The sequence below is a fragment of the Sorex araneus genome, chromosome 3 (genome assembly GCF_027595985.1).
Source record: "Sorex araneus isolate mSorAra2 chromosome 3, mSorAra2.pri, whole genome shotgun sequence".
In the NCBI taxonomy this organism is placed as follows: domain Eukaryota; kingdom Metazoa; phylum Chordata; class Mammalia; order Eulipotyphla; family Soricidae; genus Sorex; species Sorex araneus.
This window is the reverse complement of record NC_073304.1, coordinates 182424278-182451682: the sequence shown is the minus strand read 5'-3', so window position 1 is coordinate 182451682 and position 27405 is coordinate 182424278. Positions and strand designations below refer to the sequence as shown.

At 48.9% G+C, this 27405-nt stretch overlaps 3 protein-coding genes across 5 annotated transcripts in view; 1 reads left to right on the top strand and 2 right to left on the bottom strand.

Moving 5' to 3' along the window:
* Positions 1 to 1558: 1558 nt before the first annotated feature.
* C3H11orf97 (chromosome 3 C11orf97 homolog) lies at positions 1559 to 10295 on the bottom strand. The gene is made up of 5 exons (XM_055132198.1): positions 10100 to 10295; positions 8679 to 8783; positions 5302 to 5430; positions 3655 to 3791; positions 1559 to 3084 (listed from the first exon to the last, which is right to left on the bottom strand). Exons 1-5 carry the CDS (start codon positions 10293 to 10295, stop codon positions 2971 to 2973), a joined length of 681 nt encoding a protein of 226 aa, XP_054988173.1. The 3' UTR covers positions 1559 to 2970.
* An 891-nt stretch (positions 10296 to 11186) lies between these two features.
* On the bottom strand, positions 11187 to 16210 carry ANKRD49 (ankyrin repeat domain 49). The gene is made up of 3 exons (XM_004604827.2): positions 16118 to 16210; positions 13807 to 14153; positions 11187 to 12394 (listed from the first exon to the last, which is right to left on the bottom strand). The coding sequence occupies exons 2-3, from the start codon at positions 14059 to 14061 to the stop codon at positions 11933 to 11935; spliced, it is 717 nt and encodes a 238-aa protein (XP_004604884.1). The 5' UTR covers positions 14062 to 14153; positions 16118 to 16210; the 3' UTR covers positions 11187 to 11932.
* A 108-nt stretch (positions 16211 to 16318) lies between these two features.
* Positions 16319 to 27405, top strand: part of MRE11 (MRE11 homolog, double strand break repair nuclease) — a 42126-nt gene continuing 31039 nt past the window's right edge. For 2 of the 3 annotated variants that reach the window (XM_055133452.1, XM_055133451.1), the window contains exons 1-4: positions 16319 to 16445; positions 17294 to 17426; positions 22013 to 22173; positions 25539 to 25626. In XM_055133452.1, coding sequence (XP_054989427.1) covers positions 16426 to 16445; positions 17294 to 17426; positions 22013 to 22173; positions 25539 to 25626 — 402 coding nt within the window. In that variant the 5' untranslated portion in view covers positions 16319 to 16425. The remainder of the gene's footprint in view (positions 16446 to 17293; positions 17427 to 22012; positions 22174 to 25538; positions 25627 to 27405) is intronic. The other variant, XM_055133453.1, reaches the window with a different exon arrangement.

Genomic DNA, 27405 nt, shown 5'->3' with positions numbered 1-27405 from the left:
GCCGCGCGCCCGCATCTTTTCCAGGTCCCACCGTGCCGGGTCCCATCGGGTCCCGCCTCCCCGGCCCTGCCGCGCGCCCGCATCTCTCCCGGGTCCCATCGCGCCAGGTCCCGCCGCCCCTGCTCCACCGCGCGCCCGGATCCCTCCTGGGTCTCACCCCGCCCGACGGCGCCCCTCCCACCCTAAACCTCTTCCCCGAGAGGGCCCCCAGTTTCCGACTAAGGGCGCGGTGGTAAGGTGGGGTGTCCCCGGGAAGTGCAGCCCGAGTCCGCTCTGGAGCGCGCCAGCAGCAAGTTGAGGGGGACACCCCGTCCTTCAGAATGGAGCAGGCCGGTCAGAAGTGACCAGAAGAGCCTCGTGGAAGGAATTCAAACTCCACAGCCACTTCCCATGGAAGACAGAGGCTGAGTTCCTAAGGCAGGGCAAGCCAGGGCTGGCGTTCTTGAAAAGTTCTTTTTTTTTTTTTTTTTTTGTTTTTGCGTTTTTGGGTTATCCCTGGCGACACACAGACACAGGGGTTACTCCTGGCTTTGCACTCAGGAATTACTCCTGGTGGTGCTCCGGGGACCATATGGGATCATAGGAATCGAGCCCGGGTCAGCCGTGTGGAAGGCAAATGCCTTGCCCACTGTACTATCGCTCCAGCCCTGAAAAGCTCGTTTCAATTCCTTAGGCACCTGGCCCTCACCCTGCTGCCTTTTATTTGTCCTTTTCGTCTTTTGGTTGTTGGATGCCAAAAGTGCAGAGGGAAGCTTGCTGCAGAGGTCTCCAGAAAAAGAAGGCATGGTGGCTTTCTTGGAGACCTGGGAGACTGTTTCTGTTTTGCTGTGTCCAGTAAGAAAACAGCTGCAGTTATAAGATTGTTATAGATCATTTGTAGACAGACATGACCTTCAGCCCGGGATGAGACTTAGTGGTACATGGATGGTCTGTGTCAGGCCTGGGCTCAGGAAGGAAGGGAGATGAGAGAGGAAAAAGAGAGAGAGAGAGAGAGAGAGAGAGAGAGAGAGAGAGAGAGAGAGAGAGAGAGAGAGAGAGCCCTTCAGTCTTTTCAGAAATTTTGTTTTAAAATGCTTATTAAAGAGCCAGAGAGCCAATGGACCATTTGCTTTGTATGTGGGAGGCCAATGGTAAGCCCCCCACCCTTGTACCCCACCCCTGCCAGAGCATCCCCGAAGCACTGACCCGGAGTAGCCCCCAAGCAATACCAGGTGTGGTCCATCCTTTCTCCGCTACACACCACGAAAAAGAAAAAATGCTTATTAAAGAAGAATAAAACCCTTATGTCATGGGCAATTTTAAGGATGGTGCCTGGTATTTAACAATTAGTTTCAAGTTATTTGGTTATCATCACCCTGGAGTGAGAAATCCTGACCATGATCCTCTGGAAATGGCCAGGGGGCAATGCAGAACAGAACCCCCAAAGGCACCAGGGAACCAGGTGCGCGGCGCACCAGCTGGCAGCAAGGCTTAGCACCCCAGGGCAGCTTTTCTGACTGCAGCAGTGACCACCAGGTGTGTGTCAGTCCCACAGGGTGTCACCAGGAAGTCACTGCTTGGGGCTGATTCAGTCCTTCCCGTCTGTGAACAGTGGGAGTCTGTGGAAGTGTGGGTTCTGGAACACACAGGTGGCCTCGCTCCAGTTCCAGATCATTTTACTCTCACTGTTCTTGACGGACTTGCGGTGTGATCCTTCTGGGGAAGTCTCTGTCAGGCAGTTCCTTGGAAAGGAGCCAGAGAGACTCCAGAGCTGACTCACTCTGGCATTTCTCTTCCACATGGTCACTAAGCGGGAACGTTTCTCTGTGACCCAGAAAGTTCGCTTCCAGACTGGTGCTTGTCTACTGCTTCAGAGGGTAAATATTTTTCACCATGAAACAGAAACAACCGGTCAATAAGTCTTTGTTGAATTGATTTATTGCATGGAAACTGAGACATGAATGCGGGAACTCACTGGTGTTTTAAGGTGAGGTTAGGGAGAAAGACTGAAGGGGGTGCATAATCAGAGTACTAGGGAAAAGAACTTTCTGGGAGAAGAGGAGTAAGAAAAAAAAACAAGGCAGCTATGAAATGAATGCCTGGACAATTCAAGGAGCTAAAAACAGAAAAAACACATAAAGTTTTAGAACAAACATGAATATTTTAATATAAGTATTACAAGTTTTACTTTATGGAAAAGAGTATTTGGTGTTATGATAAAAGAAAGGTATGTAATATAGGGTATGGTTTTAAACATGTCAGGTAAATGCAAAGAAGAAATGGATTAAAAACAGCAACATATTATCAGTAGTTGTTTCTGCAAATTGAATGATAGGTGAAATTTTTTTCTTCATTATTTCCCAATTTTTTTTTGGGGGGGGTGGGTTGAGAAAAACCTTCATTTGGCAATAACATGGCAGCTGGACTGAGGGACTCAATCCCTCCAACCAGCATCCTTCTTTTTCCTCATTTTTCTCTACGGTACATAAATTACTTTTGACAGCAAGAGAAAAGGAAATGTTTTGCTTCCTTCTTCTTTATCCCAGAATTATTAATAAAATCATTTTTAAATGCTTTTTTAAAAAATCAGTATCAAAATGTCCTCTCCATAAATGCTCTAGTTCCAAATTCTAGGGAAGTGGTGACCTTGATTCAAGTCAGCATTACAATGCTTTTGCTAAGTCCCGTCTTTATGTAAAACATTCATGTATGAAATTTTACCTACTCTGATTTGCTCCTCTTTTTGTTTTTAATGGATGCAATCCTATTAGCTCTGACGCATTTATAATGTTTGCCCTGAAGTAAACCCAATAAGCACGCCTTGTTTTATTCCATCTCAGAGACACAAGACCATCATTAAATCCTAACTAAGATACTATGTACAATATTTTCCTTCATAACTTTCAGGCCTTTAGCAAACTTACCAAAAGTCTTTCATTACTTTGGGTTAATTTGCAAATAGTAATTCATGCCATGAACGAGGCTAAGAGACTAATATACATTTTTTACGCCTCTTAAGTTGTGAAGCAAATCTGAGTTTCTTCTCTGTTTGTCAGACATCAGGGAAAGAGGTTTTGTCTCAGTGGAAAATGGATGGATCTTTTCCTGGAATAAAGAAATGCAGACAGGTGAGACCTTCCTTGGGGCAGATGATCTCCCAGCCTGTCCTTGGAGCCTGACCACCTGCAGTCTCAAGGCTGTGCCCCTCCTGCCCCTCTGCATGCTTTGGGAAGTGCTGCCCCCTGCCCCCCCCTGCCCTGTCAGAGGGGAACCTCCATGAGTCCCCAAGTGTTCACAGGCACTCCAGCCTCAGAGGCGCTAGGAGGCTCCTCTGGCTCTGTGGGACCAAAGCAGGCAGGGATGCCCGTGGCCTCTAGCCCACTCGGATTCTGCAGTCATACAGCTCAGAGGAATCGTGGTTTGTGGGGAACTCCGGGAGGGTGGCAAGATTGGAGCGGGTCACCTGAGTGAGGGGCACAAGGTTGTGTCTCCACACAGCCCTCAGGAGCATCAGTCCCGAGGTGGTCGGGCCTCCCAGCTTCCCCTGGCCCACACTCAGACCCATTGTTGAACTGGGTGCTGGGGGCGGGGGGCACAGGGACAAGGAGCACTGCCTGGGCCCAGCCCCACAAGGAAAGGAGAGAGACAGGGTGCCTGTCCAGAGCTTGTCATCACCTTGTGTCTGTCTCCAGTAGACGCCTCATCTGCCTCTTTTTCCTCAGTAATGAGGCGCATCTCCTTCCCCGGCCTTGGAGGGGCCCGGCGGGCTGGCAGGAGCTGCTTCCCTGGGCAGTTCCTGGGTCCTGGTGCAGCTGGGAATGGGGAGGGGAGACTGAGCTTCATGCCAAGGACACCTTGGGCTGGACATAAGAAGGTGCTGAGGCCGGTGAGTGGTGGGTGGGGGCTGCTGGCCCGCCCGTGTGGGCTACAAAGGGGAGCGGGAGCAGGGAGCGTCACCTCTGAGCGGGCTGTGCTTCTTGGGCTGAGACGCAGGGCCAGCCTTGGACCTGCCTGTCCGGGGCGGCCCTGAGGTAACCGGTCTTCTCTGGTGCACTGCTCCAGGAGGGGTTCCAGGATGACGGGGAGTTGGCGGAAACAGCTTAGCGGGCATGTGGCCCAGGCTTGGGTTGTCCAGGTGCCACTGGGGAACACTGGAATCTTTGTGGACTTGGGAGGAGGTGCCGGAGCCCGTGTGCCCACAGGCTGGCTGGCTTGGGCACCCTCCACCCACCACAACTCCTCCCTGGGCAGTGCCTGGCAGGGGCGAGGGCCTGGAGGTGAGGGGCTCATCTGCAGCTTCCCTGACATGGCCTGGTCTTGGCTCAGCCGTCACTTACCTCATGTCTCCTGCTTTCCTGCCTCCCTCCCACCCGCCAGGCATGGGGTCAGCCCCTCTGCCTTGGTTGTCAGGCAGCTCAGCAGGGCTGGAGGGGGGTTCTCAGCAACCTTCTGTCCCTCTGAGGCTGCACTCCAGAGCTGGCCTCCTGGGACCCTCCCTGAGGCTCTCTGGCTGAATCCGGCCCCCCTGCAGGCAATGCCTGGGCCTGGTGGGCTGACAGAGACCCCGTCCTGGATGTGGGACAGTCACCAAGGCACCTCTGGGCGACACACCTCTACCTTCCGCTCACCGGCTGAGTGACCTGCCCTCTCCCTGCCTCCGTTTCCCCACCCCACATGCATTAGGTCTTTTTGCAAGGAGAGGAAGGAGTGCAAGCACTTGTTGGCTAGACCTGTAGCCAGCAGTTGCTGTGGGCACAGGTGCCCCATCCCCCCGGGCTATGTGGCTGCCTTGTCCACATCTCTCATACATGAGCCCGTGGACACTAGCTGTGACAGACACCTGGGGACAGCATGCACGCCCGGCCTGGTGGCTGTCTGGCTGAAACAGGAGAGCCAGGCCCAGCAGCTGCTGCCTCTTCCTTGCACCCCAGTCCTGGCCTCGCTGCTAGCCCAGACCCTCACCAGGTGACTACGTGCAGGAAGCTGCGGTCTAAGGGATGGCCTGACAGAATGGGGGCAGTAACGAGGAGGGGGGCAGTCGGGAGGGAGGGCCTGGCAGAAGGGGAGGGGGCACTTGGGAGGGGGTAGCCCAGGAGGGAGGGCCATGTGGGCAGCAGTCTGGGGGGAGGGTCAAGTGTGGGTCAGTACCCCGGGGGAGGGTCAGTGTGGATCAGTACCCTGGGGGGATGGGTCATTGTGGATCAGTACCCTGGGGGAGGACTGTGTGGGTCAGTACCCCAGGGGGAGGGTCAGTTGGGTCAGTACCCTGGTGGGGGAAGGCTGTGGGCAGCCCTGAGGGAGGCACGTGTGGCCCTGCCTTACCCCGAAGGCCGCTGTGCCTCGAGTAGTACTTGGCCTGTGGCAGGGAGCTGCCCCGGTTCTGTCCAGGCTTTGTGCCACCCACTGGCAGGTTCCTCTGGATGCTCCAGACCCCATCCAAGGCTGCTGCAGCTCCCCAAAAGCAAAAGGGAGGTTAGAGTACGCCGAGCATTTCACGTGTATTTACCTACCGATCGCGTGATGGGTGAATATTGTTTTGCTTCCATTAGTTCCCCCTATCCCCCTTCATCAAGGTCCTTACCACCCGTTGATTTTTTTTTTCTTTTTGGGTCACACCCGGCAATGCACAGGGGTTACTCCTGGCTCTGTACTCAGGAATTACCCCTGGCGGTGCTCAGGGGACCATATGGGATGCTGGGAATCGAACCCGGCTCGGCCGCATGCAAGGCGAATGCCCTACCCGCTGTGCTATTGCTCCAGCCCCACCCATTGATATTTTTGTGTTTGTTCTGGGGCCACACCCAACAGTGCTCAGGGTGTACTCCTGGGTCTGTGCTCAGGGATCCCTCCTGGAGGAGATCGGGGGACGAGATGGGTGCTGGGGGCTAAACCTGGGTCAGCCGCATGCAAGGCAAATGCCTGATCTGCTGTCCTGTTGCTCTGGCCCCTTTGTGTTTTGTGTTGTTGGGTGTTAGTGTTCACTCTTTATTCCAATCCATACAGTGACTCCCAGTGTGTGCAACACGCCCCTCCAGGGCTAACAGTGAACTTGCTCCTACAGAAACAGACGCCAGGTCAGCATCTCAAACGCAGAATGAGGGTACGAGAGTCCATCTCCACCCTGTCTGGTTCTCCTCATCCTGTGCTGAGAACTGCAGATAGTTCCAAAGACAACATCATCGAATTTGCCCCCTATGTTCATGCCCATGCCGAGCATCCTGGGCTGTGGTCCCTACAAACCTCCTGATACTTTATGGAGACCCCGGTGCAGTGTTCCAGAGGAGGGGCCGGGGGGTGGGAGGGGGTGGTGCTGCAGGAGTAAGGAGAGCAGCCGAGTCCTCTGGAAGCTCAGGATTCTCTGATTTTTCCTCCTCTTTTTTCATGCTCTAGCACTGCCCTTCTACTCAGGAACCTTCAGAGTTTCCAAGAATAAGCTGATCCTCATCACTAATGGGACCAGCCCTGGGGCTTCAGGGGAGGTCAGGGCAGGGAGAGGAGGGAAGGGTTTTTCTCCTTTAGTGGCATCTGGATGGTGACCCTGGAAAACCCCGTGGGAGGCTGCATGTCTATGCTGCTTTATGTGGACGGGGCAGAGACTGGCCAGAGGAAGAAATTGTGAGGTGACTTCTAAGCTTAGGCCGACCTGGCCATGCCTTGGAGTCATCCATATACAACAGGGGATCAGGAATGCAGGCCTGTGTGCTGAGTAACATTTTAAATCACCAGATTCCACACCAAGTCACTGGGGACGGGGATGTGCACTGGCTGGTCCGTGGACACCGTGAAAGGACTCTAGGGAGTCTCGTCCGGGTGCACAGAACGCACCAACAGTCTGGAACATTCCATTGGCTCGTGGCTGCCCAGGCCCTTCAGGCCCTCTGCAGAAGTCCACAGAGTGAGACTGCTTTGGGGCTGCAGCAGCTGTCCAGCTGTGCCTGACGGCCTGACCCGGGCTCATGGCAGCAGGTGGGGGAGCTGCATTCTCCCCATGTCCAGGATGATGGGTACTGACAGACTCAGCTTATCTGGCCTCACCCATGCTTGCGACACCAGTAACAGGTCCAGGAAACATTTCCATTCCAGTGAACACTAGGAGGAGACAAAGCATTTGCCTTTTGACCTGCTCACATCTATTCCCAATACCTTGCCTGAAAAAAAAGCAGTCTCAAGGTTCAAAAACTTTTTTGAAAACATTTTCATTGCGTGAAAACATGGTGTAAGTTTCCTCATACCAGCCAGGTCTGAGGACATGCCTGTCATGCGTGATGGGTGACTTAGCTGCAGGAGGGGTCTCAGCAGCCCAGTCTCACCTAGCCTGGGCAGTGCTCACGCTCTGGGACAAAGTTGGTTCCCTGTGCCGGTGGCCTCAGTGGTCTGGGACCCTGGAGCACTTCTGGGGTAGCCACAGGAGGGCAGAGGCCTGCTGACAAGCACTCCGCCAGCGTTTCCTCTGGGCCCAAGTTCTGCTCGCCAGAACAAAGGTGTCAATGAATAGAAACAGACTTTCTGTTTTCCAGGGTGCTGAGGAGCCTTCAGCTGGGCCCTCCAGGCCCCTGGATTTGGCCACCTTATCCCCAGTCCTGAGGAGGATGGGGAGTCCGACTGTTGATTCAGGATATGACCAAACCTGGTACCTGTGAGAAATGGCATCAGACGCTACAGAAAGTGGAGGCTGTATGCTGGGTTTGAACTTCAGATTCCTCCAACTTGGCCTTTGAGAGGACAATCATCTGCAGACCAGAAAGCTGCAGGGTCCCTGGGGAGGACTGGGTGAGGAGGAGCATAGAGCTGACAGCGCCAAGAGCCAGAGTGCATCTGAGTGTGCAGAATCTCCAAGTGTGGGGCAGCTGCTGACTCATCCTGGTGCTGGCTGGCCTCCGGGAAGGGAAGGAGCAGGAGGGAAAGGAGAGGGACCAGGAAAAGGAAAAGAAAAGGGGCAGGCTGGTAACTCCCCTGACAGCCTTCCAGAACCTCGGCTCAGGCTTTTCCAGGTGAAACGCCATCTCCCTGCGCCCTCTGGTGGCTGGTAGAAACACCAGCGTCTCTCAGGAGACACTGCCCAGCCGATGAATACATTACTCGGTTTCTGATAATTCAGAAAATAAATCCAGAATAACAGCATAGTCTGAGACTCATCTTTCTAACCACCCAGAAAACAGGGACTTATTTGTAGACACCTCCAGAGCTGGTGTTTCCAGGCTGGGCCCAGGAACCTGCTTTAACTGCCCCCCAGTAACTCTGACACAGGCTACACCGAGAGCAGCCATCACAGGCTACATGGCATTGGGGAAGATTGAGACCCAGTTCTGCTTCTCAGGCACGTGGAAATTTTCTCCTTGTCATTACACGGGGTGGGGAATCCATGAAGAGAATGCAGCAATGCTGATCCTAGACTTGACTCGTGTCTTCTAATGAACTGGTTTAGCAAGAGTGATAGTACAGTTGTAAGGCGCTTTCTTTGCATGTGGCCAAACCTGGCTCGATCCCCAGCACCACAGACAGTCCCCAGGAGTGACCCCTGAGCACAAGGTTTAGAAAGAGCATCCAAGTCCAAGTAAATAAATAAAACTTGTTATTTGGACATAGGCAAAGTTATTTATAAAACTGGTTTAAGAATTCCCCAAGAGCCCATTTTTCTTTTCATAGTCATATTTGGTAATAATTTATCATTTGACACACTTCATTGGTCATTAGATTACCTGCAGGTGGACTTTTAATGTGGCATTCATCTCTCTTAATGAAAAGTTCTTCTTCCAGCACTTCTTTAATTCTCCGATGTGGTTCACAGTATAGGAATTTCTTCCCTATAAAGGCATTAACACTACTGGTTACTTGCCATGAAGCCCACCCCAGCATGGAGTCCCCATATCTACAACAGAACTTTGGAAGGGGTTGGGGCCAGGATGGAAGGAAACCCACTTTATCACTGATGTACACCTGTAGCATGAATACTTTTTAAATTTTAAAGACACACCCAGGGGCAAGATTCTTGGGGGTAAGTACATACTTTGCACATGGCCAACCCCAGCACCTCATGGACCCCAAGCACAGAGCTAGAAGCAGCCCCCCAGCACTGTCAGGTGTGATCACAAATATTTTAAAACAGAAAAGACAACAAAATTTAAATTAATAAGAGACATTTTCCCATGTAGACAATTCACTTAGCCAGCTCTCACAAACATCTCTTCCATTGTAACTTTTTTGTTTGTTTGTTTTTAGGTTTTGGGGTCACACCTGGAGATGCTCAGGGATTACTCCTGGCTCTGTGCTCAGGAATCACTCCTGGTGAGCTCGGGAGAGCATATGGAATACTGGGGATCAAGCCTGGATCAGCCTCGTGCTAGGCAAGGGCCCAACCTGCTATATTATCTCTCAGACCTCCCTTGTGACTTTTAAAAATAACTTGCACTTTATGTAATTTCTGAACTTTAGGGGGTAAATTTCAGACAACTTTTTGGGGTATTATGAAGAATCTATAGTGTTTTTTTTTTTAACATTAGCTTCAAGAAAACAAAGTTAATTGGATAAATTCTTTGTGTGTTTGACATCTGGAACCCGGGGAGAGCCCTGGTGCCTCTGAGGCGCCCGCAGCCCCGTCCTCCTGTCTGACACTTGGGGGTATGTCTGGGGTTGAGCAGCCCCCCACCCCAACTGGGCCGCAGCCCTGGGTCCCCGGAGTCCGACGCGCCCTGATTCGTTCCTGACTCGTTCCTGCTCTGTGCGGGATTCCCGCCAGGCCCACCCTGGGCAGCTGCAGGGGGTTGTAAACATCCCGGAGCCCGGCACCCTAGTCGGGGTGTCCTGACTGCGGCCTTTCAGTCGGAGGAGTAACTGGGTTTGTGTAGACACTGCACCTGCGGAGCCCAGCGCGCCGGGACCGCCAGGGCCACAAGTGGCAGGTTGGGGTGGGCACGCGGGTCCGGGAGTCCACTCGGGGTGTCTGTCACCTCCCGGGCCCCAGAGGACAGCCACGCAGCCGGCCCATGTCCCCGTCCCTGCTGGGCTGGTCTCGCACAGCGCTAGGGCCGTGGAAGGGCCTCTCGGGGCGGAACCGGGACACGTGGAACACGGCGGGCCCGGAGGGCCCGAGCCGCCCCGTCCGCCACGCCGCAACACTCACACTGTCTGCGGGACTCCTGCGGGCCGCCGCCCGTCTCCCCGCGCTGCAACGCCCCGGGCTCCGGCTGCTGGGGCTGCTCCGTGTCGTCGCCCCGCTCGGGCGCCCCCGCCTCGGAGCCCCTCATGGCGCGGCCCGGCCTCCAGCCGCCGCGTCGCCCATCGCCATAGCAACCAGAGCCCCGCCCCCACGCCGCCATAGCGACCGCGGGCCCGCCCTCACCGCATAGCCCATCGCCTTAGCGACCTCGGGTCCCGCCCACCGTCGCCATAGCGACCTCAAGCCCCGCCCTCGACGCCGAGCGGCGCGGGGGGACCTTCAGCCCTGCAGGCCCGCGGATTGCCTGCTCACGCGTGGGGCCGGAGGGGCAGGTTTGTCTGAGCTCCAAGGGGCTTGGGAGCTGGGGGCGCATTCAGGGAAGGCCCGCGGGGCCCCAGCTTTGCACGCGTCTACGGGAGTGTTGCTGGCACGTGGGGGTGCCTGGAGCCCGTGGTCGGGCGGCCCACGTGACAACCCGCGCTCCGCACCAGGCCTGGAGCAGAGCGCAGTGGGATGCACGGACGGCTTTGGACCTGGTTTGTGCTCTCTTCGTGTTTTAGCGAAGTTTACTAGGTGCAGCCAAATGCAGACCCGCCCCCCTCTCCTCATCTCCATACCCTGCACACCCCAGGCAGCCCATCTGGAGAGTCCGCAGTGAATCTCCCGGCTGGTCCCGCTACTTGCCTGACAGGCAGCCGTGCCCCGCTCATGCCCTGGTACTGGTGGATATGGGAGACAGGGATCTGTCTCCCCCAGCTCTGAGGCGCTCGGCGTAGGCGTGGCTTTCTCAGGACCTTCTCATCGTCCTCCGCCCAAAAGAACTTTAAATTCATCAGTTCACTTGCCTTGTAAAAGTACATGACATGGGCTGGAGTGGGGTAGGGCACTTACTTTGCTCAGAGCCAACTCCCACACACCATGATCCCTGGAACCCACTAGGAATGATTCCTGAGTGCAGAGGTGGGAGTAACCCTTGAGCATGCCAGGTGCAGTCCAAAAACAAAAAGAAAAATACATGACAATATACTGAATACTCAACAAAGATCCAAGATGAGTGATAAATTAAAAAATTTATTTCTCTTGGGGCCAGGAGGTAGCTCAAGGGTTGATGGGCATGCCCTGCTGGACCATAGGCTGGTGATCACACAGCTGAGAATGACTGATGGCCCCACACCTGGGGGCCCATGTACCAGAGCACTGCAGCATGGCCTTCTGAATGGTGGTTGGAATCCCCTTGACACACACAATTTCTCAGGCCAGAGACAGTCCACGTGGTCCTCTGAGCACCACTGATATAGTCCCCTCCCCAAGCTAAAACAACACCCCCAAATCCCACAATCCACAGTTCTCTTGGATCAGCACCAAAAATATCAATAGTTTTCTGTACAGCCTGTGACAAAGTTTTAAGTAGAGGTAGGTTAGAACTACATAAAAACCAAACCCTTGGAGCCAGAGAGTTCAGAGGGGTGGGCGCTTGCCTTCTATTGAACTGACTGGATTAGACCTGCAGCACCCCACAGGTTTCCCTGGGTCCGACAGGAGTGAACCCAGAGTAAAGATCCGGGTGTAAGCCCTGAGCATTGCTAGGTACCCATAAAAACAACAAAATCACAACCCTCAGTGAAATCATTAAAGATATATATACAGTCGAATTCACAGACATTTGAACATCAATTCAATTGGAAGCACATCAGGTGGGGACCATGAAATTCTGTATTAAGACTGATGTCATTTTTTGCCACGGGGAAATGACAGCTCCCACTGCAGGTGCTGGTTCTCAAGAAACTACAGGGACAGCTAAGTCTGAGGTGAAGAGTTTGTGCAGCCTTCCACTATTTCAAAGAGGTAGTGAAAGATACTCGTCCTCCTGGCGACATCGCCTGCAGTCTCCTCCAGGTGGTTCCTGAGACCTGGCTTGATATAGCGGCTCATAAGGAGGAGCTCCAGAGTCTCCCTGCTGTCTCGGTTCCCAGCAGCAAGGTGCAAGGGCGTGAGGAGGCCTTTGGTCTGCGCATTGACATCAGCTTCGTGCTGAAGCAGGAAGGATGCCACCTTAGCATTATTCCACTTACAGGCACTGTGCAGGGGTGTCCAGCCATCTACGGTCACGGCATGGACATCTGCCCCTTGGTGGATCAGCTCCCGGACCACATCTAAGTGACCCCCGTAGGCTGCACGGTGGAGAGGCGTATACTCATCTTCATCCCTGGTATTCACATCTGCAGCCTTGGCTGACAGCAGCCTCTGCACTGTAGAAAGCTGACAAGACAGCAATTTTGAAAGCACATTAAAACCAAAACAGCCAGCAAAATGAACTGTCTAGTAGAGCTAATTAAGTTAATGAAAAACTTGTTAGCAGATGACTTTGAAACTGTTTTCTATTTGGGAGGGAGAGGGCAAGAGCCAGAAATGAACAAACTACCATTAGGCACAGCCTGGCTGTTCTACAAGTGACTCTGAATATCAAACCACACACTTATCCCTGAAATACTAAGACTCAGTTTTAGTATTAGATAAATACAGGTGGTACTTATATTTCATCTATGAAGAATATGAAATAATGGATTGATTCTGGGGAAGGATTATTACACTACTAACTCTAGTGTAAAAATTAAAGTCATCAAGCGTGTTTTTGCTAGAGCAGGGGGAGTGAAGGGCATGTACCCAGTGGTTCGCAGGGCTTACTCCTGGCTCTGTCCTCACATCACATCTGGTGAGGGCTCAGGGATCACAGCATTTTATCTACTTTACTATTTCTCCCGTTTCCTACAATGCAACAGGGAACTTGAGGGATTAAATAGCTCAAACAGAACATTCAACATGCTTCAGGTAGGGACTTTTTATTTAGTTCATGGGTCACTGGGGAGAATGTGTGTGCTGTAGGGTTGAAGTTGTTCCCTTTTGTGCAAGCCTGTTTAGGTCTTGTCTGCTGACTTAAACATGGAGGAACTGAGTCAAATGAAGTGCCCAGACAGAGAAAACCAACTTTTGCTTTTTGAGGGCCACACCCAATGATGCCTCAGAGTTACTTCTGGTTCTGCACTCAAGAATCACTCCTGGAAGTACTCGGGAGAACATATGAGATGCCAGGGGTCAAACCTGTGTCAGCCACATACAGGCAAGTGCCCTAACCACTGTACTATCTCTTCATTTCCCAGAATCAATTTTTGATGTTCTTCCTTGGATACTGAGGAAAGTATCTGCCAAAGGAAAGACTATTAGCTAGCTTATAGTAGTAGTCTTCCTAGTACTATAAGAGAATAGAAATCAGACCAAGAGAATCAAATCAAGCCACTCAGGAAAGCGCCTGGAATAGCTGGGTACCTAGGGATTGCATTCCAAGCCTCCTTTTCTGACATGTGATTTACTATTGCCTCCTCCTAAAAACTGGGTATCTTTACAGGTAATCAACCTCTCCACCATGCCTGACACTTTGTGGGGACAATGGGGTCACATCCAGCAGTGCTTAGGGGCTATTCTTGGCTCTGTGCTCAGTGTGGCTCCTTGTGGTACTTGGGGTTTGGGACTGAACCAGGGTTGACTGTGGGCAAGGCAAATGCCTTAACCCCTGTTCTAGCTCTCTTATCCCTTAGGAGTCACTGTTAGTCTTACTTTAAATCCAATACTTCCCCTCCTACATTATGGTTTATGTATTCTTGGTTTTGTTTTACCCGATTCTTTTCAGCAGCCCAAAGAAGCAATTTGCTTGGATCTCTTTCCATCTTCTTTTCCTGCAATTGATACCACTCCTCAGTTTTTTCATCTTGTTCCTCGTCTTCATCAGAACTCCCTACCCAGAGACTCTGGGTGCCAGTGGGAATAAGGTGTCCATGTGTTTCCAATAATTCAAGTTGGTTAAAGTGTTCAGAAAAGTCCAAGGAAGCCTTTTGGTCCGGGTTTCCGTCATTTATTTTCTCTTTTTCCATTTTTTATCACCATTCAAATGCAAGGCATTTCAAATGACAACATGTAAGCAATCTTGCCAGAGATTAACCATGTACAACTGATTCATCAAGATCTAAAAACACAGAAACAAAAGTAGCACAGAGAAATGGAAGTTATCAATAGCAGATAAATCTTGCAAATATATACAAATACACTGTCTAAACTCTTTGGGGTTATTGGCACCCTTTACATTCAATTTTCCTTCACTACTGGAGCCAATAAATTTCTGTTATTACTATACAGGTCTGCATGTCTACAAGTCTAATACTCAAGTTTGTTTTCTTCAGAGAGGGATGGTTTCGTCAGCACCCAACAGTGCTCCGGGGTCACCTGGTGACAAGGATTTGACCAGGCTATAGCTACTACATCTGCATACAGACAACTGCCTTCCCTCCTGTAATATCTCTCCACCCCCCTCATTTTGTTTGCTTCTATGTCAGTGGCTCAGATGCTTGAAGCTGTTTTTTGGGGGGGAGGGAGAGTGCACACCTAGTGCTGTTCAGAGCTTGCTCCTGGCTCTCTGCTCAGGATCACTTGTGGCTGCCCAGAGGACTGTATGAAACACCAGGGATCAAACCTAGATCGACTGTATGTAAGACAAGTACCCTACCCCCTGTACTATCTCTTTGGCATCCAAACATTTGACGCTTTTTAAAGAATAGATATATTCACAATTTAAACAAATAGAGGATATGAAACAGAAACAGAAACATTTCTATTTTAAAATCAACTTCCAAGATTCAGAGATTTTTAATGAAATAGTCCCCCAAAGACAGCTGCTCCAACCTCTCCTCAAAGCAGGTGTCTTTACTGTAATTATCCTATTTTCACTTATTTTGAGTTTGGGGGTGGCATGAGCAGAAGCTGATCACATACTTTCTATACAGGAGGCCCAGGGTTCATATCCAACACCTCATGGTTCCCTGAGAACCACTGGGAGCAACCCCTGAGCACTAAGTTAGTTGTAGCCTCTAAACATCACCAAGTATGGCCCTCAAAATAAATTTCGGGCCTGGAAAAGTCACTGCTTTTAATAAAAAGTCACTGCTTAGTCACTGACAGTGTTTGGCTTCTCATTTTGAAACAATTTTGGTTGCCATTTATTCCTTCTTCAATAAAGAGGAAAGATATGACTGGAATTAATCAGCATCTGGGTCCTAGAATTCCAGAATGAAGAAGATCCACCGAAGAAGTGCACTGTCGAGTAGAGTATCCAGAGCAGAGAAGGCGGCGCGATCCATAGGAGAGGAGCATGCCCAGGTACAGAATAGGGGAGGCTCAGGATCAGCGCTGCCCTAGGGAGATGACATTCCTTCTGCTAACTGGACATCAATATATAAACCACCATCAGCTTGGAAAGTAGTAAGGCTGGGGGCGGGCGCTTGGCTTGCGCGCAGCCGACGTGGGTGCGACTCCCAGCACCCCGGGGACTTTGCCTGGGCGCTACCAAGATTGATCCCCACGTGTGGCTCTGGTGTAAGCCCTGAGCACTGACGGTTGTGGCCCCCGAACAACAAAGCAAAGCGTGACACAACACGTTAAACCTCAAGAAAACGAGAGACGCTGGAGCGATCGTACTGGACTGAGGTACGTACCCGGGACTCCCTGAGCACAGAGCGTCGAGGAGGGAGTCCTCAGCATGGACGGCCATGGCCCAAAAACCAAAATGGGGAAAAAAGAAAACGAGAAGCTTTTCGCTTCGTAAGTCTCTTGGCCACTCCTTGGAAACCGGTCTGTCAGGAATCTCCGCGGGAGCCGAGGCGGCTCCCCGCGCCGTCCGGCGGCCACCTGACGCCACCTGACGCCCTCACCTGCGGGTCCTGGACACTTCCGAGAGTCCGGATATCTCCCCGGGGCAGCGGCGCCCACCGCGCTCCTGGCAGCACACCTCACTTCCCGGCCTCCCGGCTGTGAGCCGCCCGGTCGCACCGGGCAGCGGCACCGGGCAGTACACGCGCGGCCGCGGCGGGACGAGCGGGCGGCCCAAGGGCCTCTGGCCGGTGTATGGCAGGAAGCGCCCGGCAGCATCCCACTCACCTGGACCACGAGCGGCAGCGTTCAATCAGCAGCCTCGCCTCGCCAACAGCCGCGCAGAGACCCCGCTCCGGAAGACGCGGCGCCGGCTCTTCCGGCTGCTCCGATTGGCTCCCTCGCGGTCTGCGGTAGCCAATGAGAGTTCCGAGGACAACTTGTCGCGTCGTCGCTTGATGACGTAGCCGAAGGTCTTGGGACCCGGAGCTAGCGCTTTTTCCCGGGCTGCTCGTGGAACTCGAGCGGCGCGGCTGAGGAGGTGTCCTGACGCGTGTCCCGTCCCGCGTCCCTGGTGGACAGCTGTGGCCCGCAACATGAGCGCCCCGGACGCCCTGTAAGTTCCCGCGGGGACACCTCCCGCCCAGGCAGGGTCAGCCCGCGGCTAGTCAGTTGGGACCAAGCCTGTGGGTCCCTGGCCCCCGCGCTGTTAACCTTCCCGGAACGAACTCAGGCGGCGGGTTCGGTGCTGAGGTCTGGGGGACAGGCTCGGGGGGCGGGGGTGCTTCCCACGATGTCAGCGCTGTGAAAGGCCACTTCGGACCGGGCAGGCCGGTGCCTGGTCCATCAGACGCGGGGGTCGAACCGCGGCCTCCGGCGTGTGCTTCTCTCAGCGCCTCGAGACGTTTCTCAGCCCAGGGTGGTGCTTCTGTTGTCGGAGCCTCGCCGGGCGGTGCTCAGGGGTCCCGGGTCGCGCATTTTGTTTCTATTCTGTAACCTTACTGGATAGGTTCTTTTCTTTTTTTTCTTTTTCTCTTTCTTTCTTTCTTTTTTTTTTTTTGTTTACACCTGCTTAAATATTGTACTAAAAGCCTAAAGCAGGACTCACTCCTGGCGGTGCTCGGGATCGAACCCGGGTCCCCAGCATGCGGGCAATGCCCTCCCCGCCGAACGGTTGCTCTGGTCACAAATACATTGGGTTTTTTTTTTCCCCCAAGTGGTGTTCGTAAAAGTGTGCCATTAAAACCTAAAGTTCAGGGGCCAGAGCGGTAGTCCAGCGGGTAGGGCCGACCTGGGCTCGAGCCTCAGCATCCCATATGGTCCCCTGAGCACTGCCAGGAGTAATTCCTGAGCATTGCCAGGTATGACCAAAAAAGCAAAACAACAGCAACCAAAAAACCCCTAAAGTTTATGATTTTTCAGACATTATGCTTATTGAAAATTTTTTTTCTTTTTAACAAACAGTGATGATGAAAATACATTTAAAATCTTAGTTGCAACCGATATTCATCTTGGATTTATGGAGAAAGATGCGGTCAGAGGAAATGATACATTTGTGACATTTGATGAAATTTTAAAACTTGCCCAGGAAAATGAAGTAAGTTTGATTTTTTATGTGTTTTGTTTCTATTCTATAACCTTATTGGATAGTTTCTTTTCCTTTTTTTCCTTTTTCCTCTTTCTTTTTTCACTCCCCCCCCTTTTTTTTTTGTTTACACCTGCTTAAATATTGTACTAAAAGCCTAAAGCAGATTTTGTGTGTTTTGTGCCTTAAATTCATGTAGAAACTATGTGGTGTGAAAATTTTACAAATATTCGTGGGATGTTTACAAAGTGCAAGGTTCTTACAGGAGTTTGTGAAATGTAAAGGTGACTAGTAGAATATCTCTTTTGAGGCAACTTACACGTAACTGTATAAGAATAGACAAATGGCCAAAATCGTCAGATTGCACACTGATAAACTATTAAAGCCCCAAGAAAGTGATGAACTGTGTTTCTGGGGAATTCAGAAACAGAACCCACTTGGGTAGGATAACAAGGTTAGCTTAAGAAAGGAACTCTCCTGGTCTTGGGAGGATGGGCGTTTTTCTGATGAGCACCGTGTGGACAAAGTGTTTTACAGGAGCTGGTGTGCTGGGGAACACCGAAGCTCACAGCAAGCCACACATTAGCTCATGGGCCGATAGTTGAGAGTTCAGTTCACACTGCATTAGAAGGCCTCAAACTCTTGATTGAGGGTTTGTACCAAAAACTCCTGCTTAAAATTACAAATAATACTGAGCAAGGGTTCTGGTTTTGGTAACTCTTTGGTAATTTAATAAGTAAACTTCATGGAAGTAGAACATTTACAAAGACCTGTGCCAGAGAGTCTTTTGGAACCAGGCAGCAGTGTGCATTGGAAACTGATGGGTAAAGGGACATGGGGTGGAGAAGAAGAATAAATTACAAAGATCAGATTTGCACACCTGGGTTATAGGAACTGGTGATGACTAAGCGTGCTGAAGTTGGGTGGATGGTGGTACCAGTAACAGAAGTAGGTGTTGAATAAGGATCAGGTGCTTGTTTAGTAGAAAATGATTTGGACCATTGGAGTTGGGGATTCCAGTAGACTTTTAGGAAGCACTCTAGCACACATTTGAAATGTCTATATAGAATCCAAGAGAGATGGAGAAGAAACAAATGTTGGAGACTTGCAAATAGGTATTGCCAACCTTGACTTTTCCCACCGAGTTGTACCAAGCAGGTGCTACCCTGCAGCTTTTGTGCTTTTTTCGGAATAAACAGATTTTTACTGCTTTCATATCATGTTTACAAATTTTGTCCAAGACTTTCACCATATTTTCCTGGACTTGGTCTTTCCACTTCCATTCTTATCCTCTATGTTTTTCTAGTATAGTAGGCAAAGAGAACGTTACAGAATTTAAAAAAAAAATTTGTTGTTGTTGCTTTGGGTCACACTTGTTGATGCTCGGGAGTAACTCCTGGCTCTGCACTCAGGTGTTCAGGTGACCGTATGGGATGTTGGGGATCAAACCCAGGTCAGGCACATGCAAGGCAAACACCCTACACATTGCACTGTCACTCCAGCCCCAAAGAGAACTTTAAGCCAAAAAAAAAAAAAAAAAGATCATCACTAATTGCTGAAAATCCTCAAATGGCCTTCATTGAGTCTGGAATATAATATATGTCTCAAAGCTCCTGTCACCTCCCTGACTGGCCCTGGAAGGGTACTCTGCTGTGATTCTGGGACCTGAGAGTCACAATTGGCAATACTTAACCCATCTGTGTGGACTTAGCACCATCAGGGGTACTCAGGGGCCATATGGTCCATGCAGGGAGTAGACATGAGGCCTCAACCAAGCCAGGCTTTTGTTCTAGCCCTTTGCACCATCCTCCTGCCTCCTTTGTTATACGAATATTAGTCTTAAAAAATGTTATAAGAGGGGCCGGAGAGTTGGTGCAGTGGTCTTGCATGTGGTCCATGTGGTCCTCTGAGCCCCTTCATGAGTGATCCCTTACTGCAGAGTGCTTACTTGAGTACCACAGAGTGTGGCCCCAAAACAACAAAATGTTGGAATATTGATACAAAGAATTACTTAGACTTCACTCAGATTTCCCACCAGTGTTTTATATCTGCTCTCTTCTCCTTATGTAGACGCTCTTATTTGAAGCACACTGGTCAGGACCAGGGCATAGGTAGCACTTGTAATATTCAGAAGTTGCCAGTTAGCAGGTAGGGAAGGTCTCAATCCAGGATGTTGTCTCTTCACTCTATTAGTCTCAATTCCTCAGCTTTGTCTTTCATGATCCTAATGTTTTTGAAGAGTGATTGGTGTGTATAACATTTCCTTGTGATTAGAGAAATAAATACCACAGAAGCAAGTGTGTCCTTTCCAGTGTTCCTGGGTTCATGAACTTGTTTTAAAAAAAAATCACTGCCAGGGCCGGAGCTATAGCACAGCGGGTAGGGCGTTTGCCTTGCAAGCGGTTGATCCGGGTTCGATCCCTGGCATCCCATATGGTCCCCCAAGCACCGCTAGGAGTAATTCCTGAGTGCAAAGCCAGGAGTAACCCCTGAGCATCGCTGGGTGTGACCCAAAAAGCAAAAAAAAAAAAAAAAAATCACTGCCACTGTATCACTGTCATCCTGTTGTTCAGCGATATGATCGAGTGGGTGCCAGTAATGTCTTCATCTGTCCCTGTTGCATGCTAGTAAAGCCCAATGGAGTCTGCTTGCTCCAGGAAGAATTGTGTCGCTCTCTTCCAGGAGCTTTGTTTTATATTCTCAGGATCTTGGCCGTTGATGAGATTACATGGACGGAAAGGCGGGGAGGCAACTTGTCGGGGGAAGTTTGTGGGTGTGACTGTCAAGCTATTGGAAAACTTGGGATCTGGGTGGAGGAGGCCCAGTCCTGATCTGAGCAGGCTTGGAAATCTCAGCCATGAGTCCTGCATTTTAGAAAAAAAAAATTTTTTTTTATGTGTTACGGTACACCTAAAAAAAATAAAAGTACCATCTGGTGGTATGTGCAAAACTGATTAAAGTGGGATGCAGTCTCAACCTGATACAGGGATGGTGCTATAGGAAAATTTTTCCATCTTAGTCATAAGTGCTTATGTTAATAGTACTCGGTTAGCACCTTCATGCTGTTGTGTGACCAGCCGCCAGAACTCATGACAAAGGTGAAACTCTCCCCTTTTAAACACTCAGCTCTCCCTTCTATCTTCCAATAGTGTTTGTTTTGGTTTTTTGGAGCCATACCCAGCAGTGTCAGGGCTTACTCCTGTCTCTGCACTCTACACTCAAGGATTGCTCCTACTATGGTTCTGGGGATCATTTTGCATCCTGGTGATTGAACTGGGTTGGCTGTGCACAAGGCAAACGCCCTCTCCATTGTACTCCCTGCTGTTGCTCCAGTTCCTCTTCCTTTATGCTTCCTTTACTGCTGGGTCTTACAGAGACCTGACACCTATGTGCTTTTATAATTAATACTTCAGTCAAGTGTCTTGAAGTAGATTGACTTCTTCAACATTTTGGCATACATTGGTCTGTCTTAGGGATCTTGAAAATCAGCATTTAGCATGTCCCAGACCACCCGAGACAGTTAATTCAGGTAGATTTTTTTTTTTTATTTTGGGCCACACCCAGCAATGCTCAGGGGTTACTCCTGGCTCTGCACTCAGGAATTTTTCCTGGCGGTGCTTGGGGGACCATATGGGATGCTGGGAATCAAACCCGGGTCGGCCATATGCAAGGCCTCCGGCCTCACAGGTAGGATTCTTGGCGAGTCACCTCTGCTGTGACCCTCGTGTCTGTCAAAGTCTAACTCCTTCATGGTGTCTCTTTATTCATCATTTCATGCTTTCATGGTTCACCACGTGGAGTAGTGGGGCCAGTGGTGGTTGCAGGAGGGTGCCCCTTGATCAGACCCATCTCCCATTATTTCTGACCCTGTTTGGGAAGGCAATGGATTTCATATCTCTCTGTATTTTTGTGTAGCCCAGGGGTTACAGTGTCCCTATGGGGGCAGAAAGATCAGTTTGTAGTTTGCTAGTTCCTTAAGTAACAGTACCTGTAAAAATTAGCAAGATCATATTGTAAAATTTTGGTCAGACTCAGTGTGGCCACTTGAGAAGGACTTTTGGGGATCACAGGTGACCTAACCTCTCTGCTTTGTCCTGTGGGGGTGGGTTTTCTGAAGGGGGCTTAGGAGTCAGATTGGAAAACCCTTTGTATAAATAAAACAGAACTTTCATTCTCTCTATAAAATATCTTTTTGTGAGTATCCCCTCCCTACCCCCCCATCATCTTTCCTGTCTATACTCCTAAAATTTTTGCCTAGCTTCAGGATGTGGCTCATATGGCAGAGCATGTGCCTCGCAAGGTTCAGTGTCTTCACCATATACCCTCCTCCTTCCCCCCTCTATACTCTTTGTGGTTCCATACCAATTTAATTGCTTATAAAACATGCTAGGGGCTGGAGTGATAGCAGAGCGGGTAGGGCATTTGCCTTGCCTGCAGCCGACCTGGGTCTGATTCCTAGCATCCCATATGGTCCCTGGAGTACCTCCCGGAGTAATTCCTGAATGCAGAGTTAGGAGCAACACCTGTGCATCTCCAGGTGTGACCCAAAAAGCAAAAAATAAATAAAACATGCTAATTTTAATTCCATTTCTGTTTAGGTGGATTTTATTTTGTTGGGCGGTGATCTTTTTCATGAAAATAAGCCCTCAAGAAAGACATTGCATACTTGTCTGGAATTACTAAGAAAATACTGCATGGGAGACCGTCCAGTACAGTTCGAAGTTATAAGTGATCAGTCAGTGAACTTCAGTTTCAGTAAGTAAGTATATTTAAGTGCTTAAAGGAATATTAGTGTGTGTTATTTTCCGTACAAGATGCAAACTAACAGTCTACCCTTTCTGTTTCACTTGAAGCTATTTAATAATGTGTCTTTAGATTTTCTGTAACAGATTAATTTAATTAAACATTGCATTAATTGCCAAGTATTTTTTCTCGTTTTTGTTTTTGGACCACACCCTGCAGTTCTCAGAGCTTATTCCTGACTCTGCCCCTAGGGATCATTTCTGGAGGGGCTGAGGGGATCATCTCTGTGACCCCCTCTTCTCATTTTTATTCTGTGCTTTGATATACTCTTCTGTTCGTATCCTTGGCCTGTTTTCAAAAGTGGGATTTTAGGGGATGTTTTTCTACCCAAGTTTTTGTACCCAGGTTGCTAGTTATTTTTATTTATGTATTCTTGATATTTATAAGGAATGGTTATAAGAAATTATAAGGATATCATTTGTAAGGAATGGTACTTGTAAGGAGTACATTTGTAACTTAATAAGGAATGCATTTTGATTTTATTTATGGGGCTTTTTATTATAGAAACTTAACTTTAATGTAGTCACCTATATTATTCTTGTTCTTTAAAGATCTGTGCTCTTGTGCAGAGAGATAAAATAGGGGGTAAAGTGCTTTGCCTTGCATGTGGCCCGCCCTGGGTCACTCATGACACTATATATGGTCCCAGGAGCACCATGTGGCAAAGCCCCTTTCCCCTCCAAAAAAAATTTATGTTTTGGGGACTTGGTTATGATTCCTGCTTAGAATCCATTGGATTAAGGTATGCCCATTTTTCTGTTGAGCCCTCTCTGGGATACATTTAGTTTAAATGGGGTGTCAGTCTTCCTCAAACTGCACCAGTATCCCAGTCTTGTCTCATGATCCTGAGACTTATGGGAGCTGAGGTAGATTCCCAAGCAGTGCTCATGGGACCTCAGGGCTACTCATGGGGCCTCAGGGCTACTTGTAGGGGTAATTGGCATCTGATTTGGATGGCTCAGTGTTCAGCCCAAGTGATACAGTGCTGCCTGGAGAAATCCAGTGGACACCTGAAGCAAGCAACCCTAGTAAGCCACCTTGATACAGGTGTGCTTACAATTTTGCAGTTTGTAAGTATCAAATCAGCATGTCATGGACTTCGCAGTTGCTACTCTGTATCCATTTGATCATGATAAAATGAAAACAATTACAGTGTTGCAATCACTTAAAATATGATTTGGGCTGAGAGGTAGTATAGATAGTACACAGGTTCCTGTGCTTGCCTTGCTGGTGGCTGACCTAGTTCATTCCCCGGCACACATATGGTCCCCTAAGCACTGCCAGTAGTGATCGCTGAGAACTACCAGGTGTGATTCAAATCCAGTTCCCTCCTGGAATGTGCCGCTAGTCATGAATCATAGGCAGATGGATACCAGAAAGCAGAGATTCCTGATAGAGCCACAGGTACATGTAGGAGTTCAGTGTTTGGTGAAGGTGCTTTCTCCTAGCTTCAGGAAAACTGTATCATTCAGTATTTGTACTAAAAGAGACTGTTAGACATTTAAAAATATACATGGACTTTAAAAAAGATTTTTTTATCAGTATGACACAAGCCTGGGTAACATTAAAAGATGAATGCATTTGTGGAATATCTGCTTGGCCAGAACTACCTAAAGCCTTCAAAAGTCAGATTTCAACTAGAAAAATACTTGGTACTTATTGCAGATTAGGGCCTTATTTCATTGATAAATAGTTATTTGAAACAAAATTTAAAATTCCATGAGTAAATTAAAGGTAGGTAAAGAATTGCTTTCTGAGCACTACCAGGAGTGACCCCCAGTCCTGTGCAGGTGGACCACCTCTTCCCCCCAAAAAGAATATGTATTTAGTTCACAGAAAAAGAAATAAAACCATTTAATTGTTGAAAGAAGTTTTGTTTCCTTCCTAAGAAAGATGCAAAATAAAGCTACAGAGATACTTTTCTTTATCAAATTGACATATGTCAGTGATTTGCAATTCTGGGTATTCATTATAGTCACCAAGAGCCTTTTAAAATTCTAAAATCTATTTCCAGACCAGTTAATTTCATGGAGTCTGATATTTCTTGCAAATAGCTGCTAGGGTTGAGAACTAGAAGATTTCTTTCTTTTTTGCTTTTTTTGGGTCACATCTGGTGATGCACAGGGGTTACTCCTGGTTCTGCACTCAGGAATGACTCCTTGGCGGTGCTTGGGGCACCATATGGGATGCTGGGAATCAAATCTGCGTCGGCTGCGTGCAAGGCAAACTCCCTACCCACTGTACTATCACTCCAGCCTGAGAACTAGCAAATTTCAAAGTCCACCAGTGTGTATTTTGGTGGAGTAGGGAAACTGCTTCTCTCACACTTTGCCTTTGTATTCTCTGTATCTTTGTGTGACAAATAAATGCTTTTTGGCCCAGTAGCTCCTTTCTATTTTGCTGAACTCAGGTATACCTGAGTTCAGCAAATACCCCTGTTTTAGGGGTAGGGGTGTTTGGGGGCCACACTCGGCAACACTTAGTAGTGATTCTTGGCTCTTCACTCAGAAATCATGCCCCGTTGTGTTCAGGGAACTTTATGTGGTGCCAGGGATCAAACCCAGGTCAGCCACATGCAAGGCAGGTGGCCTACCCACTGTACTATCTCTGGCCCAGGTATACTACTATTCTATGCAGTTCACAAGCATCATTTATTCTTGAATTTTTATAACACAAGCCAATTGCATATAGTTACAATAAAATTTTATTGGGAGGGAGTTCACAGTTCACATTACAACAGTATGAACAAACATTTCATCTAGCAGTAGTCTGGGGAGGATCTGGAGAGCTTAGACTGGTTGGCAAACAGTGGAGGTCTGGAGAGTCCTTTGAAGTTGTCAGTTTGCAAGGAGGAAGAGCCTTCTGGATTAGATCGCCCTTGATGGTGAAAGCTTTAGGAATTTGGGTGCAGAATCCAAAAAGCCTCAAATCTGACTCAGTTCAGTGGTGTGGTCTCAAGAGTCATCTGTTTTAATTTTGGCAGGACTTAGCACATAGCCAGGTTTTACGTGTTCTTAACATTTCATATGTCTATTGCTCATACAGATAACACAGTCACTCTACTGCTCCCCCTGATTTTCCACTGCAGTCTTTGTCACTGTCTAGGACGGTTCTGCCTGTTAGAGCCATTGCAGCTATCAGTCTATTTCTGACAGGAACTGTGATCACTGTCCATGGTGATTCCACCTGTTAGAGCCATTGCAGCATCAGTCTATGTCCCTGACTGGAACTGTGATCACTGTCCATGATGATTTTGCCTGTCAGGGCCATTACAGCATCAGTCTGTGTCTGACAGAAACTGTCACTTCTTTTTCCTTTAAGGTTTCCATGGGTGAACTACCAAGATGGAAATCTCAACATTTCGATTCCAGTGTTCAGCATTCATGGCAATCATGATGATCCCACAGGGGTAATTATCAGGTTCCTACTTTGTTTTAGAAATGGTCATTTTAGGGCTGGAGCAATAGTACAGCAGGTAGGGCATTTGCCTTGTATGCAGCCAACCCAGGTTTGATTCCCAACATCCCATATGGTCCTCTGAGCACCGCCAGGAGTAATTCCTAAGTGCAAAACCAGGAGTAACCCTTGTGCATCACCTGGTGTGACCCAAAAAGTAAAAAAAAAAAGGTCATTTTAGTTTGCGGAAAGCATTCTTCCCAGCACCTTGTACTCAAATTGAGTCTCAGGGAATCCAATTGACCTTTTATCTTAATTCATTCATATAAGCTCTATACTGCATTTCGAGAATTTTTTATTTTTATTTTATTTATTTATTTATTTTTGCTTTTTGGGTCACACCCAGCAATGCACAGGGGTTACCCCTGGCTCTACACTCAGGAATTACCCCTGGCGGTGCTCAGGGGACCATATGGGATGCTGGGAATCAAACCCGGATCGGCCGCTTGCAAGGCAAACGCCCTACCCGCTGTGCTATTGCTCCAGCCCCCGAGAATTTTTTAAATATAGATTTAAAATTGGTATATTAGGAATGCTTTTGCTTCATTAGTACTAAGGTTAATAGTACCCAGGAGCAGGAGAAAATAGCTAACATTTATGTAATAAATACTAGAAATCCAAAACTGATTTTCCTTCCTCAGTGACTGGGCAGGTTGCTGCCCTTTTGGCCCCTCGATGATGGGAGCCCTTCAGCCCTGCACACCCCAAGAGCACGGGGACAGGTTGGCCGTGGAGCATGGAGTGGCGCTCCACTTTGAGGTTGCTAATCAAGTGGATCTTTACCTTGAGACAAACTTGAGACATCACCATTGGCCCTTGAAGGTTGGGGTGCAGGAGAATGGCCTGCAGTGCAGTTGAGTGGCAATAGCTCAGATAAGAGGCTGCTTTCCCAGAGGGTGGTCACCTGTGTCATAGGGAAGAATAAAATCTCAAGGATCATTCTCTCAGTTTGAACTTGAAAAGATTATCTTTTTCTGCCAACAATAGAACAACGAAAGTGTTTTGCCAAGGAAGGCATGTTTGGTGTCCTCTTCCCCAACAAGTGCTTCTTTATATTGGCCGAGGGAAATTTCTGCCCCCTTGCCATTGATAGACTACTGCAATAAAAAATTGTTTTCAGTGTAAAAAAAAAAAATCTTAACTGAAAATATTTCATCTAGGGCCCAAAAGATAGTACAGAGCTCAAGGCACCTGCCTTGCGTGGGGCTGACCCCCATTTGAGCCCTGGCACTGCACCTGCTGTCTGGTGCACTACTAGGCATGGTCCCTGAGCCCAGCCAGGTGTAGTCCAAAAACCAAGAAGTCTGGTCTTTTGTTAAAGTGTTACGTGATCTGGGGCTGGAGGGATAGTACAGCGGGTAGGGCATTTGCCTTACACGCAGCTGACCTGGGTTCGATTCCCACCATCCCATATGGTCCCCTGAGCACCGCCAGGGGTAATTCCTGAGTGCAGAGCCAGGAGTAACCCCTGTGCATCACCAGGTGTGACCCAAAAAGCAAAAAAAAAAAAAAAAAAAAAGTGTTACCTGATCTGCTTACTGATTTTGCACTGATTTTGTTGCTGGTTATTTTTCAGTTTCTAGGACATCAGGGCTGAGTTTTGGTGAGGTATTAACTTTTCATTTAGTAGACTCAGTTCCAAATGTGATTCTAGTTATAAAATCAGATACTTCCACCTTGTAATTTTATTTTGAGAAGATGCTATCTAAATTTTTTTTCTTTTGAACTAGTA

Excerpts from the sequence above, each read along its gene's own strand:
- ANKRD49 (XM_004604827.2), bottom strand. The coding sequence starts at position 14,061 with ATGGAAAAAGAGAAAATAAATGACGGAAACCCGGACCAAAAGGCTTCC. Across the intron at positions 12,395-13,806 it reads GGGCTGCTGAAAAGAATCGG|CTTTCTACAGTGCAGAGGCT; the intron begins GTAAAACAAAAC and ends CTGTCTTGTCAG.
- C3H11orf97 (XM_055132198.1), bottom strand. The coding sequence starts at position 10,295 with ATGGCGGCGTGGGGGCGGGGCTCTGGTTGCTATGGCGATGGGCGACGC. Across the intron at positions 3,792-5,301 it reads GAGGCACAGCGGCCTTCGGG|CTGCACCAGGACCCAGGAAC; the intron begins GTAAGGCAGGGC and ends CCCCATTCCCAG. Across the intron at positions 3,085-3,654 it reads CTACTGGAGACAGACACAAG|GAAAAGATCCATCCATTTTC; the intron begins GTGATGACAAGC and ends TCTTTATTCCAG.